Source organism: Melanaphis sacchari, unplaced genomic scaffold (genome assembly GCF_002803265.2).
Source record: "Melanaphis sacchari strain LSU unplaced genomic scaffold, SCAv2.0 Contig7_pilon_pilon, whole genome shotgun sequence".
Classification (NCBI taxonomy): Eukaryota; Metazoa; Arthropoda; class Insecta; order Hemiptera; family Aphididae; genus Melanaphis; species Melanaphis sacchari.
In genome coordinates, this window is record NW_020271560.1 from 4756339 (window position 1) to 4782726 (window position 26388).

The 26388-nt window shown below is 30.3% G+C and overlaps 1 protein-coding gene across 1 annotated transcript; it reads left to right on the forward strand.

Moving 5' to 3' along the window:
- The first annotated feature begins 19999 nt into the window (after positions 1-19999).
- LOC112601694 (innexin inx7) lies at positions 20000-21900 on the forward strand. Its single transcript, XM_025349429.1, has one exon. It carries the CDS (start codon positions 20113-20115, stop codon positions 21277-21279), a length of 1167 nt encoding a protein of 388 aa, XP_025205214.1. The 5' UTR covers positions 20000-20112; the 3' UTR covers positions 21280-21900.
- The last annotated feature ends 4488 nt before the right edge of the window (positions 21901-26388 follow it).

The window sequence follows — 26388 nt, forward strand, 5'->3', positions numbered from 1 at the left end:
ACACACACACACACACACACACACACACACACACACACACACACACAAACACAAAGTATATAATATCGTGTTCGTGATACGTTGTGTATAGATATTATTCAGAAGACGTGCAAACACAACTACCCCGGTGCGCGAGATTGTTGTATTTACCCGCATATTATCAAAGTGTTCACCGTCATCGATGTGACAATACGAGGTGTACATTTAATACGTATTTATTGTTATATACGAGTATACGACCCGTCGTCACACGATAGGTGTGTTGTTTTTATTATCATTATTTTTTTCTTATTTCACCGCGGTTTTTTATTTAATTTTTATTAGACAGTCATTATAACTACATATATCATATTTATGTGAGTGTGTCTTTTTACGTGTGCCAGTGCACAGTACACAGTACACACACACACACACACACACACACACAAGAGCATAGTGTCAGTAGTATACGTATTTGTAAATACTCATGTAGAATGTACCTATATCTGGTTACTTCTGTCCGATGCACAGTCGCGGCCGTGAACTCGGGACCGCGTGCTTTTTGTTCCGTGTGGTCGTCGGATCATTCGGATCTGGACGAATTCTCGTTAAGTGCTCCTGCTCTCTCCCTCGCATAACACATACGGACCCCTTCCACCCCGAAAACCGGTTTTCCGGCAATCATATCGTTCCGCGTGCCGTGTGTAAATGCATATTGCGTCGTATATACGTATAATCATTAATACATAATATTATGTATTAATGTGCACCAGAAATTCGAATTTTTCGGTTTATATTTATATATATATATATATATATAAGTGCAGGCAAGGCGCGCGATACGTAGGTTAGACACGTAGACAGTGGAATCCGAATTGAAATATAAAACATAGTCCGAGGACCAGATGCACACACATTTGTTTAAACCGTATCGTATTGTGTACGCGCGGCATAATAAATATCCTTCGGAACGATCTTCTCCTTCGTCCTAGTCTCGAGTGGTATCACGAGGTCGAGGTCTGCTGCGATCGTGCGCTCAGAATTATGTACAGTGTATCACAATAATGTCTATCAGTATGATTTATCAATATCATGACGTATGTGCGTTTGGACTTGATCGTTTGTTTTTCCGCAAACGTTTTTCTAACCAACATAAATAAAATTCTATAATACCTATACACACAAAAATAAAAAAACTACACTCCAAACTATATTGACACTGACTCACAGCTGACTTGGTTTTTGAGTTTGACGATTTGAAAAATAATGTTTTTTCAAGGTCGAACGATGGACATAATATGAGATGGTGTGCGTGCGTGTAAAATTGTCGCACGCTGTACTAAGAACAATACGGCGTTCGGCTTTGAGAAAACAACCTATAGAATAGTTGGCGAATTTAATTCTAAAGACCTAGTTTTTTATTGAAGTCTATCATCAACAAAAAAAATGAGGTTAAACATTATATTGTGTACAGACGTTATACAAATGTTTAACGTCCAGAACGAAACTTCCTATAAAAATAAGCACCATAGCATATAGTAATATAATATAATAAAATATAATTTAACAAATTATAAAAAAAAAAACCTATATATTTTCATCTCTCTGTAACAAATATATTGTTAAAAATCCGAAATCACGTTCAAGTATATTAAAGTAAATAAATGGGTAAAATTTTTTAGAAAAAAACACTTCACACAATAGAGCTAATCACAAACAATTTAAAAAGGAAACAACGCGTACTTATAGGATAAAACGATACCTAAAACGAATGTTTGTTATCGTTAAAACGATAATATATGGCGACTGACGAGTTATACACTATAGTATAAAATATAAACAAATGTAAGTCGTAACAGTAAATCTTTTTGTCCCATCGGGAGTGCATTTAGAATTTATCGAGGGTTCTTTCATTAATGGCTTGACATTTTCGAGTAAACGAGGAACGCAGTTATAAATATATGGGTAGAAATGAAAACAAAAAAACAACAGGAATTTGGTCTAATCTCGGGACAAAATCAAAAACACATTTTTAACTTTATGGATATGTCACATTTTATACGTAACATAAGTGCTGGCGGCATTGCAACTGCGTTTTCTCCATCAATCGCAGCTCATAACAAAATAACAACTGTAGTTATGCCGCGACTATTGTGTTGTTTTTGTTTGTTTTTTATGCATCACTCGATTTTTACAGTTTTACCACTGTCATTTATTTTCTTCCTAATATCAATTATGCTGCTCCACGACTGATTGCGTATAATATGTTATATATGTAGCACGAAATGAACATTTCGTGTTATATCTACGGTAGAATAATGACACAAAGTAAATGATTGCATTAAGGTTCGGAGCATGTCTGGTCGAAATAATCTATGCAATTTGGATTTGTATCGATATTGGAATAAAAAATAAAATAAATACTCATACGCTTCGAATCAATATTGTAGTTTGTGATTTATTTCAACAGTCGAATAATTGACGACACGATTTTCACGATTATTTCGACAACTAGTTTTTATGACCCTTAGATAGCTGCGTCCGGTTTAAATTTAATTCACGTATGTGATTCGCGACTTAACCGTTGAACACCATGTCAAACCTATTGTCAAACAGCTTTTATTGGAACGTCCTGAATATGTAATACTATAATAATAATCATTAATGATCCTACAAATAGACGCATCGTAGTTGACACGTACGCAAGATTTCATTGAAAGGAGGAGGACTGACACAGATTTGTTATAAACAAACTTTACTATGATACTCTTTATTTGAATTAAGAAGATATATATATTCAATACATTCAATAGCTAAAAAAGTATTCATTTAGGAATATATTTATGTAGTTTTTAAATACTTATGAAATAGTATGAGAAATACTAGAAAACTATTTAAAAACAAAAATAAAATATTAAATTATGATTGTTCTTAACTTAAATATTTTACAGCTAACAAGATTGGTCTTAAACTTATAAGTTATATGTGCAAATTGCAAGAAAGACGTTTTTATTTTATAGAGCTTAATATATTATTATTATTATAGTGAAATTTATTATATAATTAAAATATTTTAAATCCAAAGAAATGTCTACATTTGGGTTTTAACGTTTTATACATTTTACAAATTATTAATAATTAAATCCATGAGTATATTATTTTTAAACAATAACTAAAATATATAAGTCTTAATTCGACTGATGATGAGTTTCTAACGAGTTTTATTTTTTATGCATCACTGCCTTCATAGTATTACAAACATCGTTCACTGGTCGTTAAACCGACCGTTCATTATTTAAAATCTAGCATAATATTTTATCACTTATTGTCGTTTGATATGCGTCTACATTTTTGGTGGTGTATTACTTTAAACATCGATTACATTACTAAATTGTCGTACACATAAATTTAAAATGTGTATGTGCTCAAGTACCAAGACTACGGTATTATAACAGTAACCAAATACGATAATCGTATTCATTATTCACAGTGTTGAGACGGATATCCGAATAAAAACATATAACCATATTATATATACGAGTAATACGTATATGTAATGTATGTAGTTGTCTCGTTTGCCTATCGTATATTCGTATTAACACCTTATTATTATTATAACTCTACGCCACTCATGATTTGACGTATTCGTTGAACGTGATTCTGCATTTGGACGAGAGATTATTGTATTGTTGAACAGATTTTACAGGGTACAAGAAAAATTCAAATGGATCCTACACAAGAACCATATTTTATCAAGACAACACGTATACAGATGGCTTCGAAGTTTTAATTTAAAAAAGGTTTAATATAATTTTGTACGATTTTCACTCATTGCTGGTACCTATATACCATGAGAGTGTCTCTCTATTATATTTTCTATTAATAATAAGAATTTTCATTTGTTCAATACTAAAACACTACAATTACTTCAGAATACTAATATATGTATAACCGTTTAACAAAATAATAATAATAGTAATAAAAATATTCTATGATAATAAATTCTCTACAATTTACATAATTTAAAATAATTAAACTTTTTATAAAAATCTCGGAAAATTACAAAACAAAATCAATGCATATAAAATTATTATTTTTGCAATTATAAATAAATAATGCAATAAACTGTCTTATATAAGAGCAAGATTGTAAGTATACTCGTATAATTGTGAGTATACTTAATTCTTAAAGAACGTTTATGTATAAAGTCCATGATAAAACTTTGAAATTTATAAGAACTACAATAATTTAAGTATTTAAATAATTAATATAAAAATTTTAATTAATCACATATAAAATTTTTAATTAATCACATATTATGAAATTTGTATATAATACATATCTATTATTGTAAAATCAATACATTTATTGACCATTGTTCTACTCTGTATCTAAAAGAGAATAATATGAATATAAATTAAATCATATTAAAATTGTTTATAGTTATTGTCTCAGATTACACGTTTATTAATTTTTATATGAATAAGACGTGTATTGACAGTCAAAATAACATAGTATTCAACTAAACTAACAATACTAAAATATTATGAATATTAATTCGATGATTGTTTCAACATTGTGTATAATACGTCATATGGCGCATCTTGGTATTTTTTACCACGTTAAAATTTTAAAGAATAAAAAAACTGTGTTTTATACATTATTATAGAAACAAATTAATATTTCATAGAATTTTCATAGTATTTATATAAAACAATTATACAACTACATAAGATTATTATTTTAACACTCTAAGTTTAATAATCCTTAAACTACTCATTTGAATTTTTATTTAATCAAAATAGAAACCAATCATGTGCTCGATAATTTTCATTGAAAAAATGTATTTAATATGGTCACAGAACACTCCTTAAGTCGTATAGGAAATTTCAATATTATAAATTATGATTTTTAAGCGTACATAAAAATTCCAAAAATCAAAATTTGAATAAATGAATAAATGTGTTACTAAATGATTAAAGAGAGATGAGTTCGGATAGTCGGATGGTTGAATCGCTCTGTAAGTAGACTCAAAATTAATTTTTTATGGTATCGGTAGACGATAATAATAATGAAAAACCAATTTTCACTCAAAATTTAAATTAATACAATTTCTGATTGGTTATAGAAAGAACAAAATTTAAAAAAAAAATGTTGATTAATATATAGTATATATTTTTCCGTGCATTATTTGTATGAATTAAACTTTATAATTTAACTAGCCGCTAAACGACCACATTTTTTTTACATATTTGAAAAAAAATTCACATTTCAATCATTATTGATACTCAATATACTTTTTAGAAGTATTAATATTAAAAATATTCTATTATAAATATTCTCAAACATAATTATTTTTTTTTGAATATTATAGATTTTATGCAAAAGAAAGTAGTTTTCTGTAGCGATTTCATTTTATTTTTTTTTTTTTTATACATAAAAATATTATATATGCACAATATTGTTAACTATCAATACACGTCTTACTTAAATAAAAATTAATATATGTATTATCTGAGACAATTACTATAAAAAAAATTTAATATAATTAAATTTCGCTCGATATTATTCTCTTTTAGATGCTAAGTAAAACAAGAATGTATTGATTTTACAATGATAGTATGTACTTTATTTTTATTTTTGTATATTAGTGTATTACATACAAAGTTTATATGTAATTAATTGTCTAAATTATCTAAATCTAAAAAATCTATACACATATTATCAATTTTTCTGTTTCTATATAGAAATTTTAGGTTCAAATATAAACGTTATTAAATATTTACACAAAAGAAAATGATTTCAATTATTTTGATGCAATTTAAAAATATTATTCATGAGTACCTAAAATTGGTTAAGTTACATTATATTTTATATACATGATAACATTATAAAGTGCAAAAATTAATTTAACATACTATATTATACTAGTTGTAAAATAAATTGATTGATATTTAACAATATACAAATAGCGTAATATAAAATATAAACGTATTCGATAGTTATTATACTTACAGTAGAGTAATTACCTGTTTTCTTCACTATTTTAACTTATGACTATAATAATATGAACATGATCTATTAATAAAATTTTAAATTTAAAACGTGAATGGTATACAAATAATATGGATATAAAATATAAAAATGTATGCATGTAACTATTACTCTGTTATACATTAGGTGTCATTGGATCACTGTTATAAGTATGTTAAATTTGAATTCAATGGTGTATCATTGTACAGATAAACAATTCAGAGAGGAGACAGTCTTTCAGCCTATATCACTAAATATATTTCATGATATTTCCTTTTAATACCTAGAGCTATTTAATTAATGTATTTAACTTATAATGTTTTAACTAGAAAGTTAATATATTTTTTTCCTGAAAACACCACATTTATTAAATTATTAGTATTTAACTATTTTAATTACATATATTAATACCACATTTTATCTTCACGTATCAATAAAAATTTAATACTATCTCCTTATAAATACCCTAAAACAGTAAAAATAAGTGCATAAAATAAATAAATAATACCTTAAAAGAAATCAAAAATTCTATTGTGTATAATAAATTTAACAATAGTTATATAATATACTAATATATGTAACAGTTTTAAGCTCCCATAAGAAATATTCTTACATTATAGCAAAATAATTATTATATCATTATTTGTTGTTCAAAATAAGTAATTTCGTCAAAATTCTAATATAAAATGTGTATGAAAAAAATCGTAACTATGTGTTATTAATATTTTTTTACAATTATAAGAACAACTTGTATAGTATTTTTACTAAATTTTCAAGAATTTTGACTTGGTGAATAATTTTTATTAGCATTTATTGGAAAAAAAAATAGAAAAAATATCTCATATCTATAAAGATCACAAAAAGAGTCAAAATATTTCGAAAATTATATCATTGTAATGATAAATAGATAAAATTATAATACAAACATTTTTGAAAATTTCAAATACCTATCTACGGTTTTGAATTTTAATAAACAAAAAAATCGTTAGGAAAAAAATAGTTATTTAACAGATAAAAATCCGTTCTTATGAACATTTTAAATTCAAACAGTTATAAAAAATGTATTTGATTTTCCGTTAGAAAATTTTTTTTTCGTATTATTTGCAAGATATTTAATTTTACTTTGCATTAAATTTTTAAATCTTAAATAAAAACAGGAACACTTTTATAAATTTTTAATTATAAAATAATTCGTAATTTTTGAGATTTTGACAAATTTTATCTTAACTTAAAATTTAATAAATGCTTATAAAAAATATTGTGACATAAATCTTCAGTATTTTTTATTTTTCTTAAATTTTTTTATAAACATTTATAAAAAAACATTCAATTATTTATAAATAGTTCATAAAAAAAAAAATTAACACATAATTATTTAAAACTAACATATTTTCGTTTCGTTTAGAATCTAAGTTTAAGTTATTGTACTAACAATAACTAGAATAAGAAAAATTAATTATTGAAATATTAAGATTATATTATATTATATTCACAACACTAATGAACCTAAATTGCCTAAGCAACACGCCGTGTAATGATAAATTAATTTCATAAAACGTATAAAATACTAGAATATATTAAATTATGTTGATGTAGATTAAAGATCATAAAAAATCAAATCAGAATCCTTTGTTTAACATATTAATTTATAATTGTTCTCACATATATAAAAACCAGAATTAAATGAAAACTTAAAAATATTTAAACAAAAAAAATATTAAGGTATATGTTTTAAATAAATTTGACGAGCTAATGGAATAATAAGCAATAACGTGAAGTAAATAAAAATACAAAAATGATATAAAACTTTATCTATTTATCAATTGGTTAAAATCAAATAGTATTAATTTTAAATATATTAACAATTTTAGAATTTACCACAACAACAGTCAATTATAGTTACTGACTGCATTATGCAATAAAATAATTTTGATTTAGGAAAAGTTCCATAAAAACTTCAAAACTAAGACTAAATATATAAAAGAATAGCATGACGAAATAAACAAATTTTTTTTGAATAACTCCTTTCTAAAATTTCAAGGTAGCTTAAAAAACGAGTCCATTTCCAAGTATTGTCCATTTTACATAATATTATAGAAGAAGGATTGCATACAAATTAAAAAAATTAACTTACATTAAAACAGGATTTTTGTGCATCATATTTAAAAAAAAAATCAATATTTTCATCGAACGAGGCATTCCACAGAAAAAGGATTGTCGTACAACAATTAAAACTATACTCGACAAGAATGGCGTATATTACGAGTATATTAATACAAAAAAAAAAAAAAACAATTCTTTTTAGGATATGGTTAGTCATAAGTATTCCTAATATCTTCATACAAGGATAGTATAATAGGAATATAAAAGCTAAAATTAAACAGGGTGTTTCACGTTGAACTAACAATTGCAATGACTTTTGTTATACTAAACATTTTCAACTTTTTTTTTTTTTAATTTGTCAATTGTCGTCTGTCCTACGTTTAGAATACTTTTTATTTAATATTTAAAAAATGAAGATAGCGATTTTGTAAATCCGATTTTTAGAAAAATATTGGTGTCAACAATTTTGACTATAGTTAAGTCAATAAATTTTAAACAATTTTTAAAGTTTGTTTAAATTCAAATTTATTTCATGGTTATTAATGTTATAGCGATTATCGGTTATTCATTATCCAGAAAATCTATTTAAAATAATATAAAACTGTGTAAACTTTAAAAAATAGTAAGAAATAAACTGCATAACCTCTTTTATTTTATTTTTTTTTTTTTTTTGCTTACGTGTTTTAAAAATTATAACAACAAAATAGCTATTTTAATTTTTTTAATATCGAATTGAAAATTTTTTGATTTCTTAATTTTACATACAAAATTTAAAAAAAAAAACGAAAAGTTAATTTAAATGTAACGCAGATAATAATTTATAATTAAAAAAAAAAAAGTTGAAAAGGTTCAATTGAACAAAAATTATTGCAATTGTCAGCTAACCGTAAAACACTATATATTTCAGGAATTGCGTTTTTTATATTAAAATAAAAAAAAACCCCAAAGGACGTATTTTTTTCAATTTAAGTGGCTTGGAACCACTTGTTGCTGGTTATTTTCTAGTACATTTCATTCTATGTCTTTTTTTTTTTAGTAAATAATCTTGTAAAGCAACATCAGTGAACTAATTCTTATTCTTGTTGTACACCTAGAATTTGTACATAAATTTCAATAATTTCATTTTTAAATCCAACTTTGGAGAAACGTATACGTTTACGTTAATATCGGAATTGCAATACTGCTATAAAAATTAACATATTTCCTACTTTCGATATCTTATCTTTATTGGATACAATACAATTTATAATTTAAGCATTTAGGTAATTTTAGAACATTGAATATTTGAGAGCAACAATAATTACAAAAATAGGTTTGTTATTATCGAATAATTTATTATTTGATACAGAAATATTAGATTCGTTATTTAGATATAAAATATGTACGTATAACCAACAACAAAGGACATAGTTCTTAAAAATATTTCGTCAGATGGAAACTTTTGTTAAACGGAAGTTCGTCATAGGGAGTTTCACCGTACATTAAATCAGTAACTCATAATAAATGGCTATGGTTACATACTGTTCCATACAAAAAAGCATATATAGCACACCAAAAAAGCAAAAAATTTAAATCATATTTAGTCACCAACATATGTCTACCGACGAAGAGAGGGCGTTGTCGTGCCTATTTTATGGTATTTGTTGTTATGGAAACTACAAAACGTCTCGAAAACCTAAAAAAATTGTGGGTTTGTCTTTTAAATGAAAAACGTACAAAATTTAACCTAATCCAATGTTAGATACGTTAGAGTCACTGCGCCTGCGCGCGGGTGGTATTTATTGTTGTATTAATCTATCGCATAAATTATGTGTTGTAAAGGAGCTCGCGACGGGGTGGCTTTCACGATCGAACGGACGTGACGAGTAATCGAGTCTGTCGGAAAAACTCCGTGGCCGATGAAACGTGGATAATGTTGGGTTACGCGGAGATGAGACGTTCGCTCGCACTTGTTCCGCCGCGGTGACCTTGAATATGGTCGTTAGCCTTGCTCGTGCACCGCGAGGTTCAAACCTTCCGGTGACACTTCGATAATATTCGCGTGTTGGTGACGAAATCCGTATCGGACGTCCGGCCGTACACGAACGCGACGCAATTGAGACGATCAAATCGCCAACCGTCTCATCTACGTCTCGCGTGTAGATGGCCACCGATGCCGCAGCACTCCACCACCAGTGGCCAGTGCAGTATTCGTTGCCGTCACCGCGCCGACATCGCAAGGTACACAATATCCGATCGTCATCCGCAACGGTCGTGACCCACGAATTTTAAACGCGTTTCCGGCATCCTTCCGCTCCGGACAACCGTCCACGACGATGTAAGAGTATGTAAGTACTGAGGGGTGGACCTGCAGACGCTTTTTATCGGTTTGAATGTCTTAATCTCGTCCGTGCGCTCCACGATATATGGCCGTCAATTTTTCGGGTTTTTCGGACCGACACATTTATTTTTGTTTATATTATTTTCGATAGAAAAGATGTCAAAAAAAATACATATTTTATCAACCGCTAAGATTATGCCTTAGACACCTGTTGCGTGTATTTTACTATTATTTTTCATTAAACGTTATTTTAAATACGAAAAAATACGCTATAGGAACTCTAGAAACTGTGTTTTATGTCGAAAGAAGTTATACATAGTAGTTACTATGTATATTAAAATAACAATAATATCGAAAATCTAAGTATTAATGAATAAAAGTTTTAAGTAAATATATACTCGTATTTATATTTTGGGAAATTTAATTTTTATGATCATAGAACGCCCTAAAATAATCGTTTTTAACAGTTATTTTATTTCGTATTTATAAAATACTATGTATTAGACGCGTTCTCTAGTGATCTCTTTGACTTCCGTCCTTGAGTTTGTTTGTAGTCATATAGATGGCTCTGAAATATTCATTCATAACCGATAATCGCTTAGTGATTTATAAAATCTTGATCATTTAAAGTTTAAATATCCAATATAAAGAATTCTTACTTTATTAATTGACGATTCGCCATAATTTACTTCCATTAAATTGTGTATGTATTTTTTGATTTAGCTGAAAATTAATTTTTGATGATAGTTGTTTGAAATAGGTAATATGAGTTTACGATTTGCAAAACGAATAATTCGCTTAGTAGTCAATAAGTCACAACATACTTTAGGCCATGTTCACTAAAAAAAGTCAATGGTTCCAAATCGACCTATATAAAATGTGGTTCTTAAACAAATATTTATAGTATTATATATACATACATTCTGATTTCAAATATTTCCTTTATGAAAAAATGTTGCTGAACATTAAAGCAATTACAATTTAGAAATGTAAAATTTGTCACCGAAAAAACTATGATTAAACTAACAAAGTAATTTAAATCACGGTACTTAAAAATTAATAAATGATAATTACATTATATTATCTAAGGACCAAAACTTATAAAAATTATAAACAATATTAACTGGCTACTGACCAACTTCATAATAGTAAAATATTTCATTCTTTTTTAATTTTAACATGTTTGAAAATTTGTATCCATACATTGTTAAATTAAGTGTTTTGTAATATACTGTTATAATAAATTCGAAATCTTAAATTAATAGTTTTTGGATTTTACCATTTTTAATTCGGATTTATCTACCTTCCGTATACCATTGGAAATTGCACCTGTGCCTGTGCGATTGTGATCCATAGTCTAATAGGCAGAATAGTCATTAAATAGGGACTTTAAAATTCTGATTGTATTTATTTGTTTTGCTTATTTAGTTAAATAAATAATGAATTCTGAATACATTATACGAGAAATATCTAATATTCTAAAATGTTTATCATTTATATTACTTATCAAGCCGGATATCAAGCCGGACTATATTCGTCTAACGTTCCTTCAGTTATAACCTACCCATAATAGTCTTAATATTATATAGCCATACTACCGTGTATATCGGATTTCTTAATCTAATAAATAATAACAATTACCTAATGAGAATATTATTTTGTGAACATTTGGAGTTTAAACGATGGCGATTTTATTAATTATATATAACGCATTGTTAGATATCTTTTAATAGAATTTTATAGTTAGCCGTTTAAGGTACAAGCTTATTATATTAGTACGTTTAAACTAAAACACATAAGTCATAACCTGTAACCATAATATTATATTGGAATCATATTTATTACTACACGCATACAATTCATTTTTGACAACCTAAACTCATTAATTATTATATTTAAGAGTTCCTACTGCCCTGACTAAACATTTATGTCATTGCTTATACGTAATTTATATTATATAAATAATATGTATGTATGTAACATACTAACATACACCAAACACTGAAGATATAATATGAATTTATTATATTATCATGATGTATGATCAAAAAAAAAGACGATTATCATTAAGTTCAAATTGTTTTACATAAACAAATATTTCATACTTATAAGTGTAACAATTAAAGGTAGCTTTACTCTGCATCATAGGTATCTGAAAAAAAAGCAAAAACAATAATAAAATATTCATTAGTTGTGTCTTGTGTTGTATACAAACGAACTTGTGCTTGAAATTACCATCAAGTCAATAATATTTTAAATGATAAATATTCAATAATAATAAGTTATCGATGATACGTGTTAATCCTTACAGGAATAAATGTATGATTTATGTTCAACTAATGCTTCCTATAAACATTTGAAAAATATAAAAGTTACTTACTGCACATATTATACAGCCATATAATCAAATTTACTTTGAAAATTAGAATATTCATTACTATACATATTAAGTGTCAAAATGTAACTTTTTATATGTACATATACTATATAGGTGTTTAAACTTATTTTCAAACCAAATGTTTTAATCAAACAACTGCAAGTATTGAACTACAATTACATAGTTGAACATAGGTACTGGTTATTTTATGTATATAAATATATGACTATTACATTGTACTTTGAGTTTACCTCTAATGTTACGGGTTTAAGTTTAAAAAATATAACCGCAAAAATTATTCAAGATTCGTTTTTAATTACTACCTTTTTAAAATATTTATAATAAAATTTGGTTTTTATAGTTAAAGTAAATAAAACAAAACAATTCGTGATTTAGTTTTATGTATAAAATATTTTTATTGTTAAAGACATACTCGTAAATCTTCGAAATGATTATACCTATTCAATAACTTTATGTATTCGTATAATTGAATTTACCATCATAATTTAGTAATAATAGTTAAAGAAAAAAAATGCTTTGTACAATAATGTATTGTATCATAAATTCAAACGTATAACATTTTAATCCGATATTATTTCTAGAATACATTAAAATACATATTTTAAATTTTCAATGTAAAAATATGAAGTTATATTTCGAATTTTATTTAAAGATAACTATAAATTTCTAAAAAAAACATTTTTTTTAAAATTATATTCTAATATGTATGTATTGGTAATTCATTGAACATTTACAATAAAAAATAATTTTATATTTTATTATTACGTATTTATTGCAACACGGATTATTTCCAAGACATTTTAATATATTATATCTTCTAACAGCTTTAGATTTAGTGTTAATTATTTAAAACTTAACAATTCTCATTTTATAAATAATATTAATTGTAGTATCTTCAGTTGAGTGCATAAACTTGCGCACTGGGTAATTAGGATAAGCCTAGCCACTGACTACTTTAGTGCACTTTTATTTTAACTGTATAATATTATATAATACATATATATTAAAATATATATGATCGAGTAAGTAACTAGGTCGGAGATAATAGACTAATAATTTACATTTTGGAAATTTAGAAATATCAAGATCATACCAGTATGTGTAAGATAATAAAGATGTATAAGAATTATTATTGACTTTAGTTTGTTCACAATCTTTGATACCACGATAGTTGATAGTGAATCAAAAACAGGCGACCATTTTCATCTATAGTTTTGTACATTACTTAATTAGGTACCTACCTAATTATAAAAGTACCTAATAAATCAAAATATAACATTTAACATTAATTTTAGGTTCAATAGTTTTTACATTTTTATACAACTCGACAACACAATGGTTTACCCGTAAACCTTCTTCTTAATAATATAATATATGTTTTTTAATTTAAATAGTTTAAAATAACCGTGATAAATAAATAGTTCATCCATAAATTATTATTCTGGCATTCTGTATAAAAATGCTCCAGCATCAAGTATAAAAAATGTTTAAATAATTAAACATACTGCCCAAAAATGTCTGGGCAACATATAGAATTTCTGGATTTTCCACTTTGACCAAAACATATGCACCAAAAATAACAAAACTCAAACATGACGTTCATTAAATCACGAACTCTCATCACACTCTAAACATATGGTGGTGCTGTTAAACCATATAAATACACCATATGTGTTTTTGTCCTTCCACATGCACGAGACCTGTGACTTCGTTTATTCCAATTATCGGTCGTCTGAGTCTAAATTATTGTATATGATCTGTTGTAGTATGCATATAATCGTGTTTATTTTTTCAAGCACTTCACTTTTAGCCACAGAATTCAAATCGTTGAGTATATTATACATAAATCTTTCCACACAATCCAAATCATACAAGCAAAATTATTATGATGAAAAATATAAATATTAAATATAGTCAATCGACAAAAATTAAAATCGAACAAAATACAGAAAGTTTATTTATATATATACATACAATTACGTGTACAACATGCGAAGTGTGCAATATTTATATGCAATTAAAAAATCTACCTACATTGAACGATTAAATGTTTTTATTTTTGCATAATTTATTAATTTATAGATTGATTTACCCATAGGTACCTCTAAAAACCAATTTAATCTGAAATTATTGTACATTGTACAAGTGTATTATACTTTGCTACAAATGTCACTTCGAGTCAATACATAATTTTAAAAAATATATTGTTTTGCTTCTGAAGTCATTATTGAATTTTATGCTCGGTCGAATATAATTACGACTGGCGTCAGGCAAAACGCACAGAGCGAATGTTATTTTTCGCTAAACAAAAGAGGTAAAAATATATATTATTATACTATTATAATCAACACAATTTGTTTTCGAAAAACCGCCTCAGTGCAAGTCGGTGAAATTGGTCAATTCCGGATTTAACGACGTGCCGTTAAACATGTACGCCGCATGTTATGGTGCATATGTACTATGTGCACACAATCTTAGTCAGAATTTTTTTTTTTCTTACAACGTATGTAATAATAATAAAGATCGCTTGTCACTCATCTGTGGCAAAAGAGTGGTCGTAAAAAGTCGTGTGAACAAAATCGTAAAATAATTATTTTTTTTTCATTGTAAAAAAAAAAAAAAAAAATTATATTAGATTCGATTAAGCTGTGTATAAGTTTCAACCGTTTCAATCACTGTAATTATATACTCGAGACTATAATATTAAATTATTTTACAGATGTATCCGGTGGTTTAATCATATCGCTACTTTCACGATGATTGCAGATACAAATATAAATGCAACAATAATATTGTGTTGCTTACAAAAAAAATGTACAATATTAACTCGTTCGTCAATCAACCCCTTTCCAGTTTAAAGATGTTGTAAATTTTAAACTGTCAACAAAACAACGAAAAATCACAAATCTACGCGAATAACGTTTATCCGATTTTTTTCAGGTGACATCACCACTAAATTATAAGACAATTCATTGTAAAACTAATTATATTTTGGTTCTTATTAATAAATTTTAATTTCCTAAATCATACCATTATTAATATAATACATTAATACGTATATTAAATGTATATAATAATATTATTATCACTGAAAAAAAATTAATTTTAATTAATCAGGCTAAGTTATTACTAATAATACATAACACGGTGTGCTTAAATTATTCATCGGAATATCCATACATTACTTGACTAATGCGTACTTGATCGGCAGAGCAAAATATCATATTATTATATTAGTCATTGACCAGACGATACGATCATTATTCATTACCAATAACGCGATAATATTATATTGTAATCAAGATTACTCTGAATATGAGTAGGTACCAAACGTAATATTATTGCCGAACTATTATCAATATCATAGTCATATTAATAATAGACATGTCATTTTGTGTGGACACAGTTTAGCCGGATCGGCGTATTGTTAGATTTAATGTTATAACGAAGATAATAATATGTGTTTATTGCTGATTGTTCGTTATAATTTCGTTCTGCTAGTCTGGCTCGTTTGATTATTAAGAATATGGTTCATGCTATCCAAAAAACCGTTTATAATTTTAAAGGTTATAGCAATAGCAGTAAGTTAAAGGTCAAATAGTTTTGTCGTATACGAAATTAATGACGATAAGATTTATTTCTTGCACAGTCTGCTTTTAATCTTTAATACTATGTATGTAGTCACGGCGGATTGCCATTATCAATTTCATATTTCAAATCCAATTCCTAAAACCGTGCCACTGAAGCGTTGTGGCAGGCATTACATTGTTGTCGTGTGTTCGACCACTAATACTACAACTGACGGATAACAGACATAAAAAAAAATATAATTTTCCCGACACGCGTCTGCGTTCGGAATACAAAAGTTAATAACAATTATTTATCGAGAGAGAGAAATAAAAAGGGTAGACCGGTTTAAACACGAAGTAAGGGGATGTCGTGATATTGCACCTGGCCTTATAACAAATAATCTGACTATATGTAATATATTCATCGTACGTAATGTTGCGTCGGAGCAGAGTTTGTGAGGGGAAACACAGCCGAGAGGCCGGTACGCGTCTCTATTGTGTGAACGCACAAAACGAAACGTCTACCGTGCGTACGTTTCATATAAGTTGTAAGTAGGTAGTCAAACGTAGTAAATTTAAAGTAAAACGTTTAAAAAATATTTCAAACCGAAATCGAACAGTATTGGGCCGCGTGCAGCATTCCGGAACCGCACTATAATTATTGTTAACGAATAACGATGCAAGTCGGTAATGACTATTAATTTAGTTACCGTACGTTTTACGCGCGAGAGTAAAACCCAGTGAGATCTCTCCCGTACGTAGTTCAAGTCGTGTCTCCCATCATATTCCGTAGCTCGTGCGGCCTGTCGCATATAGGTAAAATACGAAAACTATATAAGTGTATTGCGCGTGTATACTAAAAAATGGTGAAACGACTTGTAAAAACGTCTGACGTGAGGGGAGGATGAAAAATAACAGACCATACTGTTAAAATTGTTTTTTTGAGAAGCATGTATAATTTATTTTAACATATTAACATTATTAACACTGTGATGCGTTTATCATTGTTGGACGTATTATTGTTTTTCACTTAGTGGCTATTGCCTCATAGATAATAAATAATGTTTAAAAAATATTTCTTGGGTCAAGAGTATATACGACTTAAGTCCTCGGTCGAGCCAGTGGACACTAATCGCTTAAAGAAAAACCAAACACTATACTGTGGTATAAGACTGTTATTTCGGAATGCACTACGATATTCTGAGATTTACGAACGCATTATGTTGTTTTTAATAATATAATATGTGTAGCTGAATGCAACGATTCAAATTAAATCGTTTAATTATACCAAAAACCGGTTCATCGAGTAATTTATTAGTTGGTTACCGTTGTTTACGATTAAAGAATTTATCTATTAGATTCTACATAGGTGCCATTTTTTTTCTTTCGTTTTGTATTAAATATTACACTTTTTTATATTGTTCAATAAGTGTACTCAAATAACTACAAGTATGCTGATATCTGACTTTAATAATAATTACGTACATAGACTAAATAATTATGCGCGGTACAGTGCTCACTCATTTGATTCACTCGACGAATTAACACATGATTAAAACGATATTGTTATATTGACCAAAATATATAACGCTTCATTTCGTTAGATTTGTCAGACGAAACAATTTCAAATGTTTGAAATTAGGTGGTTATTGAATTAAAATCTTATGGCGTCTGTCAAAGTATCTATTTGATTTAAAAACTTTCCGCGAGTAATTGTAAAGAAATGGGATTTGAAATCAGAAAGCGCCGTTTAGTGACGAATATATCACATTAAAATATTCATTTGAAATTTTTTTTTTTTTTTATATAACAAGCTCATGAATATTTTATCGACGAAAAATTGTATTTATGATTTTGTTTCACTGTTATCCAGCTATTATTACCTTGGTTAGGTATTCGGAACTCGACGACTCAAACGTGATACTATTTGATTTTTCAAAATTTGTCATATAAATATCAAATTTTGTTATTTTATCGATTATAATATTACAGATATGAAGTATCTATAGGTGATATATATATATATATATATATATATATATATATATATATATATATAGATACGCCGGGTAGCTTGCTCCAGTACTGCAGGTAAAATATAATATGAAAACATATGAAGCGTTGGTAGCGTAGTAGGCCACACCGTCGACAAAAATAATATTTAAGCCACGTCGTAATATTTTTATCTATCAATACTCAGGCAACGACAACGACGACGACGACGATTATTATTACAAGTCGACGAACCGCACACGTGTAATGGGTTCTCTTATTATAATTCGTAACACTGCATGTGCGCGTACACTACTTGTACATAAGATGCACGTCTCTTTCATCCCACGAGTTAAATAATATAACAACAACAACAACAACAACAACAACAACAACACTATAACTAAATTATACGTATTATATCGCGACACATTGCAGACGATGCGTGTCGTAATTCGCCTGGCGCGCATTTGTCCTGCGGGGGAGGCCCGGCAACTTACTGTGTTTTAATAATGACGACGATGATAATAATATTGTAGCATTATGACACGACAATGCGACGCAGCGAGACGAGTACCGAGTTTGGAGGACGTCTCTTGTCGGTGACCGGTCGTCGAGTACAAAACGAGATAAAGAACGAAACAATACGATAATTTGATCCGGCCGACGTATGCGCGCCAACAAGCCGACGACTCAGACACCCCATCGGTTCTGTGTACGTGACACCCCCTAAAAACGATGACCCGCGGAAGGGGCGCACTTTAGGGGTAGTTTTCCTGATTCGAATGTTTCCCAAACGCCGCACTTATATTAATATACTTATATACAACAATAAAATTTTCATAATCATTCATAGCTGTCTTATATAGGGTTGAGGCGACAGATTTAAGTTATTCGCGTCGCATTAATGCATTTATGGTAGAAAATGTTACACGTAAACATTCACACGTTAAAGAAAAATCTCACTCTAACCGCTGATGCACGCGCAGGTATGCAAATGCATTTTTATCGTCTTGCTAAAGAAATAAACGCGACATTGTCGAAGACGAGATGGTTTATGCGGGAAAGAACGCGACGTATTTAAATTCGAGTGAAAACGCGGACGAGTCTATGACGTAAAAAATAAAATAAACGTATTGCACATGATAAATGCCATCATAATACACCCGTTTTACCGAGGGTACAATAAAGCGTTTCGGAGGGAGGGAGGGAGACGTTTTCCATATGGACACGTCGTCGTGACATTCTGCGGGGTCTTTCGGTGCAAAAATCACATTTCCACACGATTACGCGTGTTTTCGGGACATCGTTAGATTATTTTCGTAAGATACGTCGGTCGCCACCACTAGTCGCCGTCGCCACCACCCGACGAACAGCGGACCACGTGCGCCACACCACCGGACGAGACGAGTGGTGCGCGCGGCCGCTCGAAAAACGGATCGCCGCCGCAGCCGCAGCCGCGCCGTCATCCTCGTCGGGGCTGAGCGCGGTGGGGGTCGACGCCGCCGTTGCAACCGGTGCGGTGTACGCGTCGTCGGTTCGCGCGCGCCAGTCGTTGTGTTACGCGCGCGACAGTGTCTACGCGTGTTCTGTGTGCATTATCTCCTTGTTTCCTCGTGCCGGTGCGTGCGGCCGCGCTAACGAACGTTTCACGTTTATTCGCGTTCTCTGTACTCGGCGGAAGGCGGACGGAAACAGTTCCGTAGCCCAATCTCGCCATGATCGGCGTGTTCAGCGCGGTCGTCAGCCAGTCCCGGCTCACCCGGATCAGGCTGGTGACCATCGACAACCCGGCGTTCCGCGTCCACTACCGGCTGACGTTCGCCATACTGCTGGCGTGCACCACGCTGGTGTGCAGTCGCCAGTACATCGGCGAGCACATCCGGTGCATCGCTTCCGGCGTGCCCATCAACGTCGTCAACACGTTTTGCTTCTTCACCGCCACGTACACGCTGCCGGACACCAACCACTCGGCACACCCGGGGGTCGGTCCCGTGCAGTGGGACTCGCGCTCCGTCCGCCATTCGTACTACCAGTGGGTGCCGTTCGTGCTGTTCGGACAGGCGCTGCTGTTCTACCTGCCTCACCTCATGTGGCGCTCGTACGAGGCGGGCACCATCGCACTGCTCGTCAACGGGTTGCAAAGGCTGTACCTGAAGGCGGACGGTGACCAAGACGTGGCGGTGCCGGGTGCACCGAACATACCGTCCGAGGCGACCAGGTGGGCCAAAATGCGAGAGGTCATGAACCACCTGGACACGGTCACCCGGTTCCGGTTGAACCGCAACTGGGCCGCGGTGCTTATCGGGTGCGAGGTGATCAATCTGGTCAACGTCTTGTTCCAGATGAAGCTCATGGACAAATTCCTGGGCGGCCAGTTCTACGGGTACGGGCTGCATGCGTTCGACGACGACAGCAAGCTGTTTGATCGGGTGTTCCCCAAGATGACCAAGTGCGACTTTCACAAGTTCGGTCCGTCCGGCACCATGCAGACGCACGACGCCATGTGTGTGATGGCGCTCAACATCATCAACGAGAAGATCTACGTCGTCCTGTGGTTCTGGTTCGTGTTCGTCTTGGTGCCCGTCAGCGTGGCCGCGCTCGTGTGGCGTGGCTTCCAGTACGCGCTCCACTCGCGCGAGTCTTTCAATCGGCTGTTGCTGCGTGAGTCGTCTCCGGGCACCCGCCTCGACCCCGTCGACCTGGCCATCATCGCCAGGCAGACCACGTACTCCGACTGGCTGTTCATGTACTACCTGTCCGGCAACATGGACGGCGCCGTCTTCCGGGACCTGTTGCACAGCTTCGCCACCGGACTCCGGAAAGAACCGGGTTCGCAAGACAGCGACGACGACGACACGGCGCCGCTGGGCAAGGCCATCTGATCGACACCACTGCCATGTCAACACCACCCCCGCCACGCGCACGACGATCATATAACTTATAATTGAATACGATACTATTAATATATATTTCATGTACCATATATTATTATTATACGTAAGACGTTGTCCCGCAAATGTCGAGTCGATTTTGGCGTTAGTCGAGTCGTTAGGCGTCGTCCCTCGTCTCGTTTTCTCAAAGAACCAGTCGTGTGCACGTGCGCGCCCTCGCGTACGTTTTTCCATTCTACACCCACTACCCCCTCCCTCACTACAGTCTGTGGTTAGTCTACATTTTTCAATGTCATCTGCGCCCACCACCCCAAAATTCATCCTACCCCATAACCCTTGCCGTAATCATTTGGGGATAAATTTTATTACATACTTAATGTAACATATTATTATTATTATTTGTAATGTTACGATGTTACTGATGTTTGTCTGACAATCGTTCTAACCTGCCAAATTACATTTTTTTATTGTATCCTTGTAATTTTTTTCGAATTTATGCATTTGAGTTCAAAATTAAACCAATAAAAAACTTATGTCACGTGCGCACGTGTACGGTACGACAATAGTTGGAAAAAAAATAGTAAAATAATAATGGCAATTAAATTTTTATCATTCATGTACTTAATGTATGTAATAGACAACCGATTGAAGGTATATAGGTACATGCTTCGAAGGTCGTCTTTAAACATATTATAATATATTTATAATTTATTAAATATATGCGTGTAGGTTATGCATATATATTATTATTATATTTGTAATATTATAATATAAAATGGACTTTATTCTCATGATGATGACTTGTATATAATATATGTAAAAGCTCTGTATGTCTCACTATTATTATTATAATTTTTTTTTTCTAATATTTTTTAAGTACATAAATTTTATTATAATATATTTTAATTAAAGAAAAATTATATCTCAAAAAAAAAAAAAAATATCAACATTTTGAAATTTTGAACGAAATACATTATAAATTATTACATTATATTATGTATATCATGTGCGTCATAAAATTTTTAATGCTAATTAATATAATAATATTAATATGTTTTGTTCTCTATAAAAATTATTTATATATTATATTATAATAATTGCTGACATGGTTACACATATCACGTTTCGTGATAAGCTATTCCAATGATTATTGTTTCGATATCATCGTTGTACAGACTTGCACAATGTTTTAATGACATCAATTATTGTACAGTGTTTGTGAGTACATACGGCGTACTCGTATACACAACTGCGTATAATGTTCACGTATTGGAACGACTGGGATACGATTCAAGTGGTAGTAAAAAATAGAATACTTCGTTCGCATATATACGCAATAATTATAATAATTGTACACTGTACAAGTTATTACTTACTATATCTATTAAAATGGTACGGACGAATATTCTCCAACATTTTCAACTTGTGATTATAATCGTGTAACTTTTCGTTCAACGTACGATGACTATAAATATTGAGTCGATGGTCCGTGTTTGTTTTGTAGTTGTCGTTTTAAAAAACGACTGCACATAAAGACTACAGCATCCCCTAAAGTCCAAACCTCTGAGTTTTTAATAGTATTTTTAAGCGTTATTCTACAGTCAGCTGTTGTGTTTACTTGTTGTCGTGAGATAATGAACACGGATAAATATTTTCCCTTGAACAGTATCATGTTTACGTCGTACTCCGGGAATTAAATGTACCTTTATAATGTCTCGGTATTTATCAAAATTTATCAATCATAAAACATTAGCTTTAACTGCGCCCACGTCGAGCAGACTCGATAGGATGGGCTTAGATAAAAAAAAATAAAAATAAAAATATTATCTCTATCACTGTGTCTACCATGCGTACGAGTGTACGACTAATGCCGAGTTGCAGTCATGTAAACAAACTCGCCACCGATGCTGCAACAATCACATTTTATTAAATATTTTTATGATATTTATTATTTATGTCTAGTCACGACGATCGTTTCTTGTATACGAAGTTTCTGGTATTATATCAACGCGTATTATACTAGTACGATATATTATATTAGTGGGATATAATATTATTACACGGGTACGTCAACCGAATCCAGTACAACATTACGATGATAATCGTACTCTAGAAGAGAACCGCACGACGATGACATTTAAAAACCCACAATAGCGGTTGACTAATAGTCCGGACGTCGATGTGACATGTTCCAGTCGTATTTTTTTTCTATCTTTGACCAAAAATAAACAACATGTTTGATGAACAAAATTAATACCAATGGAGGTCTACTTCTAGGCTGCTCGATATTTAAATTTATCAATGAGGTGTATGATAACTATGTAACTATCTATCTATGATTTTGCTGTAATACTATAACATGATGTGCATTGTGTATATTATAATCAACAACATAATTCAACGATTGTACAAATAATGGTATAGACTAAATAGACGCCTAAACTTAAATAAAATGCAGTTTTCCTTGACATTCTATAATGCAAAAGATGTATTTTAAATTTTTCTAATAAATATTATAACTATAAGAATAAAAACAGTATATAAAACAGAAAAAAAAAAATTATAGTACAAAAAATGTCGAATAATATAATAATACAAAAAGAATGTCCCTATTCAATTTAAAAAGTAACACATATGGTAAAATATATTTTAATTGATTATTAATTAAAATCGTAACTTACTGATAAATGATAATATTAATATTTTTAAGCTCAAAATAAACCTATAGTTATATTACTTTTCTTTTATTTCGCATAAAGTGAAAGACATTATAAAAGTAAAAAAAAATGTCTGTAAAAATTAGTATTGTTAAGCAAATTGCATAATACTCTAGAGTTGGTTTTCTATTGTGTCCTAAACTTCCTTACCTCTTCATTTTTTCCGTAAAATTCTTACATAATACATTTTGACGTGAATGACAAATTAATTTTTTGTGCAAATTAATCTTACAATCAAATCATTTTTTTTTCATTTTGCCCCCGTATAACCTGCAACTTAACAAAATGCATTATCACTTATACATGGAATACGAAAAGATATTTATGCCCATGATGAAAATAATAATATTTGTTTACTATTTACTTTATAAAATTAGGTTTCGATCCAAAGTTTATATGTAAGTGAATCATCGATGCGTGGCATATCGAATATCATCATAATATGATTATAATATACCTATTAACATTATATAATAGGTACACCGCATATGTAAATAACAGGTATAATATTCGCTATACAGCGACTACCATAAAAAGTAAATTAATTTGTGGGTGAACGCTGGAAATGAAGACATGATTATAATAATGTATTATTTTATAATTTAGTTGACTGACATAAAACTGCAGTGTATTTAAATGTATAATAATAATAGTGTAGTTAATTTCACGTTTAGTGTCTATACTCTATAGTCTAAAGTGTATACGTCATATTTCTATAGAATCCTTATTCTAAGGTTCCGACTGCATGACATTCGAAGATGAAATTTAGATATTCGATTTTGACAACCTTACCTTTATTTTATTATAATGTTATTCATCTATTTTTCATTCTTCATGACACATACCAATATTACTATAATAACGTATTTTTAAAGATTTTTACAACATTATTACTATTTCTATTTTTCTCGGTCTACATAATAATATACTCATATTATCTTCCTCCGTGATATCCAATACCATAGTCGCAATTCGTTAATGGATTTTACTTGAGAATGTTAAGCATTCCCTCCATTTATTTTAAAATTAGCACCCTTATGGGTAATTAATTTTATTTCTTATATTGTATTATAAAATTAATACAGTACTAATATTACTAATTCATTATTAAATATATAATTTATTGTGCGCTTAAGGGTAGAATAGGAGGAGCGAAGTTACTGATTATATAATCCATGATCATAAGACTAACCATACAAATAGTTGACATCAGCATCCTCAGTTATTTTTATTAAAATTGCGTTTATGTTTATGTTAATTATTGTAGACTGCAATCGTTATTATACATTGTGGCCGTATGTGCTTATGTGATGCTTATGGTCATATAATATGCACAATAACCTTAAGACGTAGGATAGTGTCGCGTAAACAATTTTCGCAACATATATAACAGCTTATATAAATAATTAAATATTACAGTCAAAACAAAATTCTGATACAGTTTTGTTTTATTATTTTTTTTTTTTTTTTTGCTTATTTAGAGTATGGAAAAAAAATGCAAATTCAACATTCTATTAAAATATGTATACACCCTGCAGCTACAATATTGTGCATAAATTATTATCTGTATAACGCGTGTACAATAATATTATTAAATAATTATGCCTTTAAAATAAGTGCCGTCACCACGACGAACACTAATAGTTCTTAGGCGGAGTGAAATAATATATTGAAATCGAGTGCTCAATAGTTCAATATAATATTAATTAATAATTGATACCTTAATAATAATATTCTATCAAAAAGAATTGCATAGGTATTTGGCTTTGCAGTGTACTCAGAATTAAACCCGCGAGCGTCCTCCTGTTGTTGTTTGTCTTACGACCCGCGATGAGAGGTAAATAATTGAAGACTGGTAGAGAGACGGACAAAGGATTTAAGGGAAAAAAATGTTCATACGTACTCATAATATAATATAAAATATATAATATCTACTACCTACACCCGTCTTTATTATCTGTATACATACGTTTTGACTGCGCCATGATGTTGTTTTATGTAATTTTGCGCTGACAATTCATTTATCTCTGAAGCTATACATCAGAACGGGGAAGAAATAACTATTCATAACGATATAAGCTTTGTTAATGAAAAAAATTAATACCATGAGTTTGAGTCTCGAATAGTACATTCTCTTATAAAAACAATACGATACACACAACATCTTTATTGTTATTATTATTATTATTATTATTATTATTTTTATTTTTTTATTTGATTCAACCGGTTCGTAACTCGTAAATTCATGCATCTAAGTCTAGTATATAGTATTAAGAGTATAATATAGTATTATATTATACATTTAATATACTAAGCGTCGTGTTTCTAATCTAGTCAGTAATATACAAAGATCGACATAATAATACAATGCCAGATAAGTATT

What these genes read in the sequence shown, in the direction of transcription:
- LOC112601694 (XM_025349429.1), top strand. Translation starts at nt 20,113, where the DNA reads ATGATCGGCGTGTTCAGCGCGGTCGTCAGCCAGTCCCGGCTCACCCGG.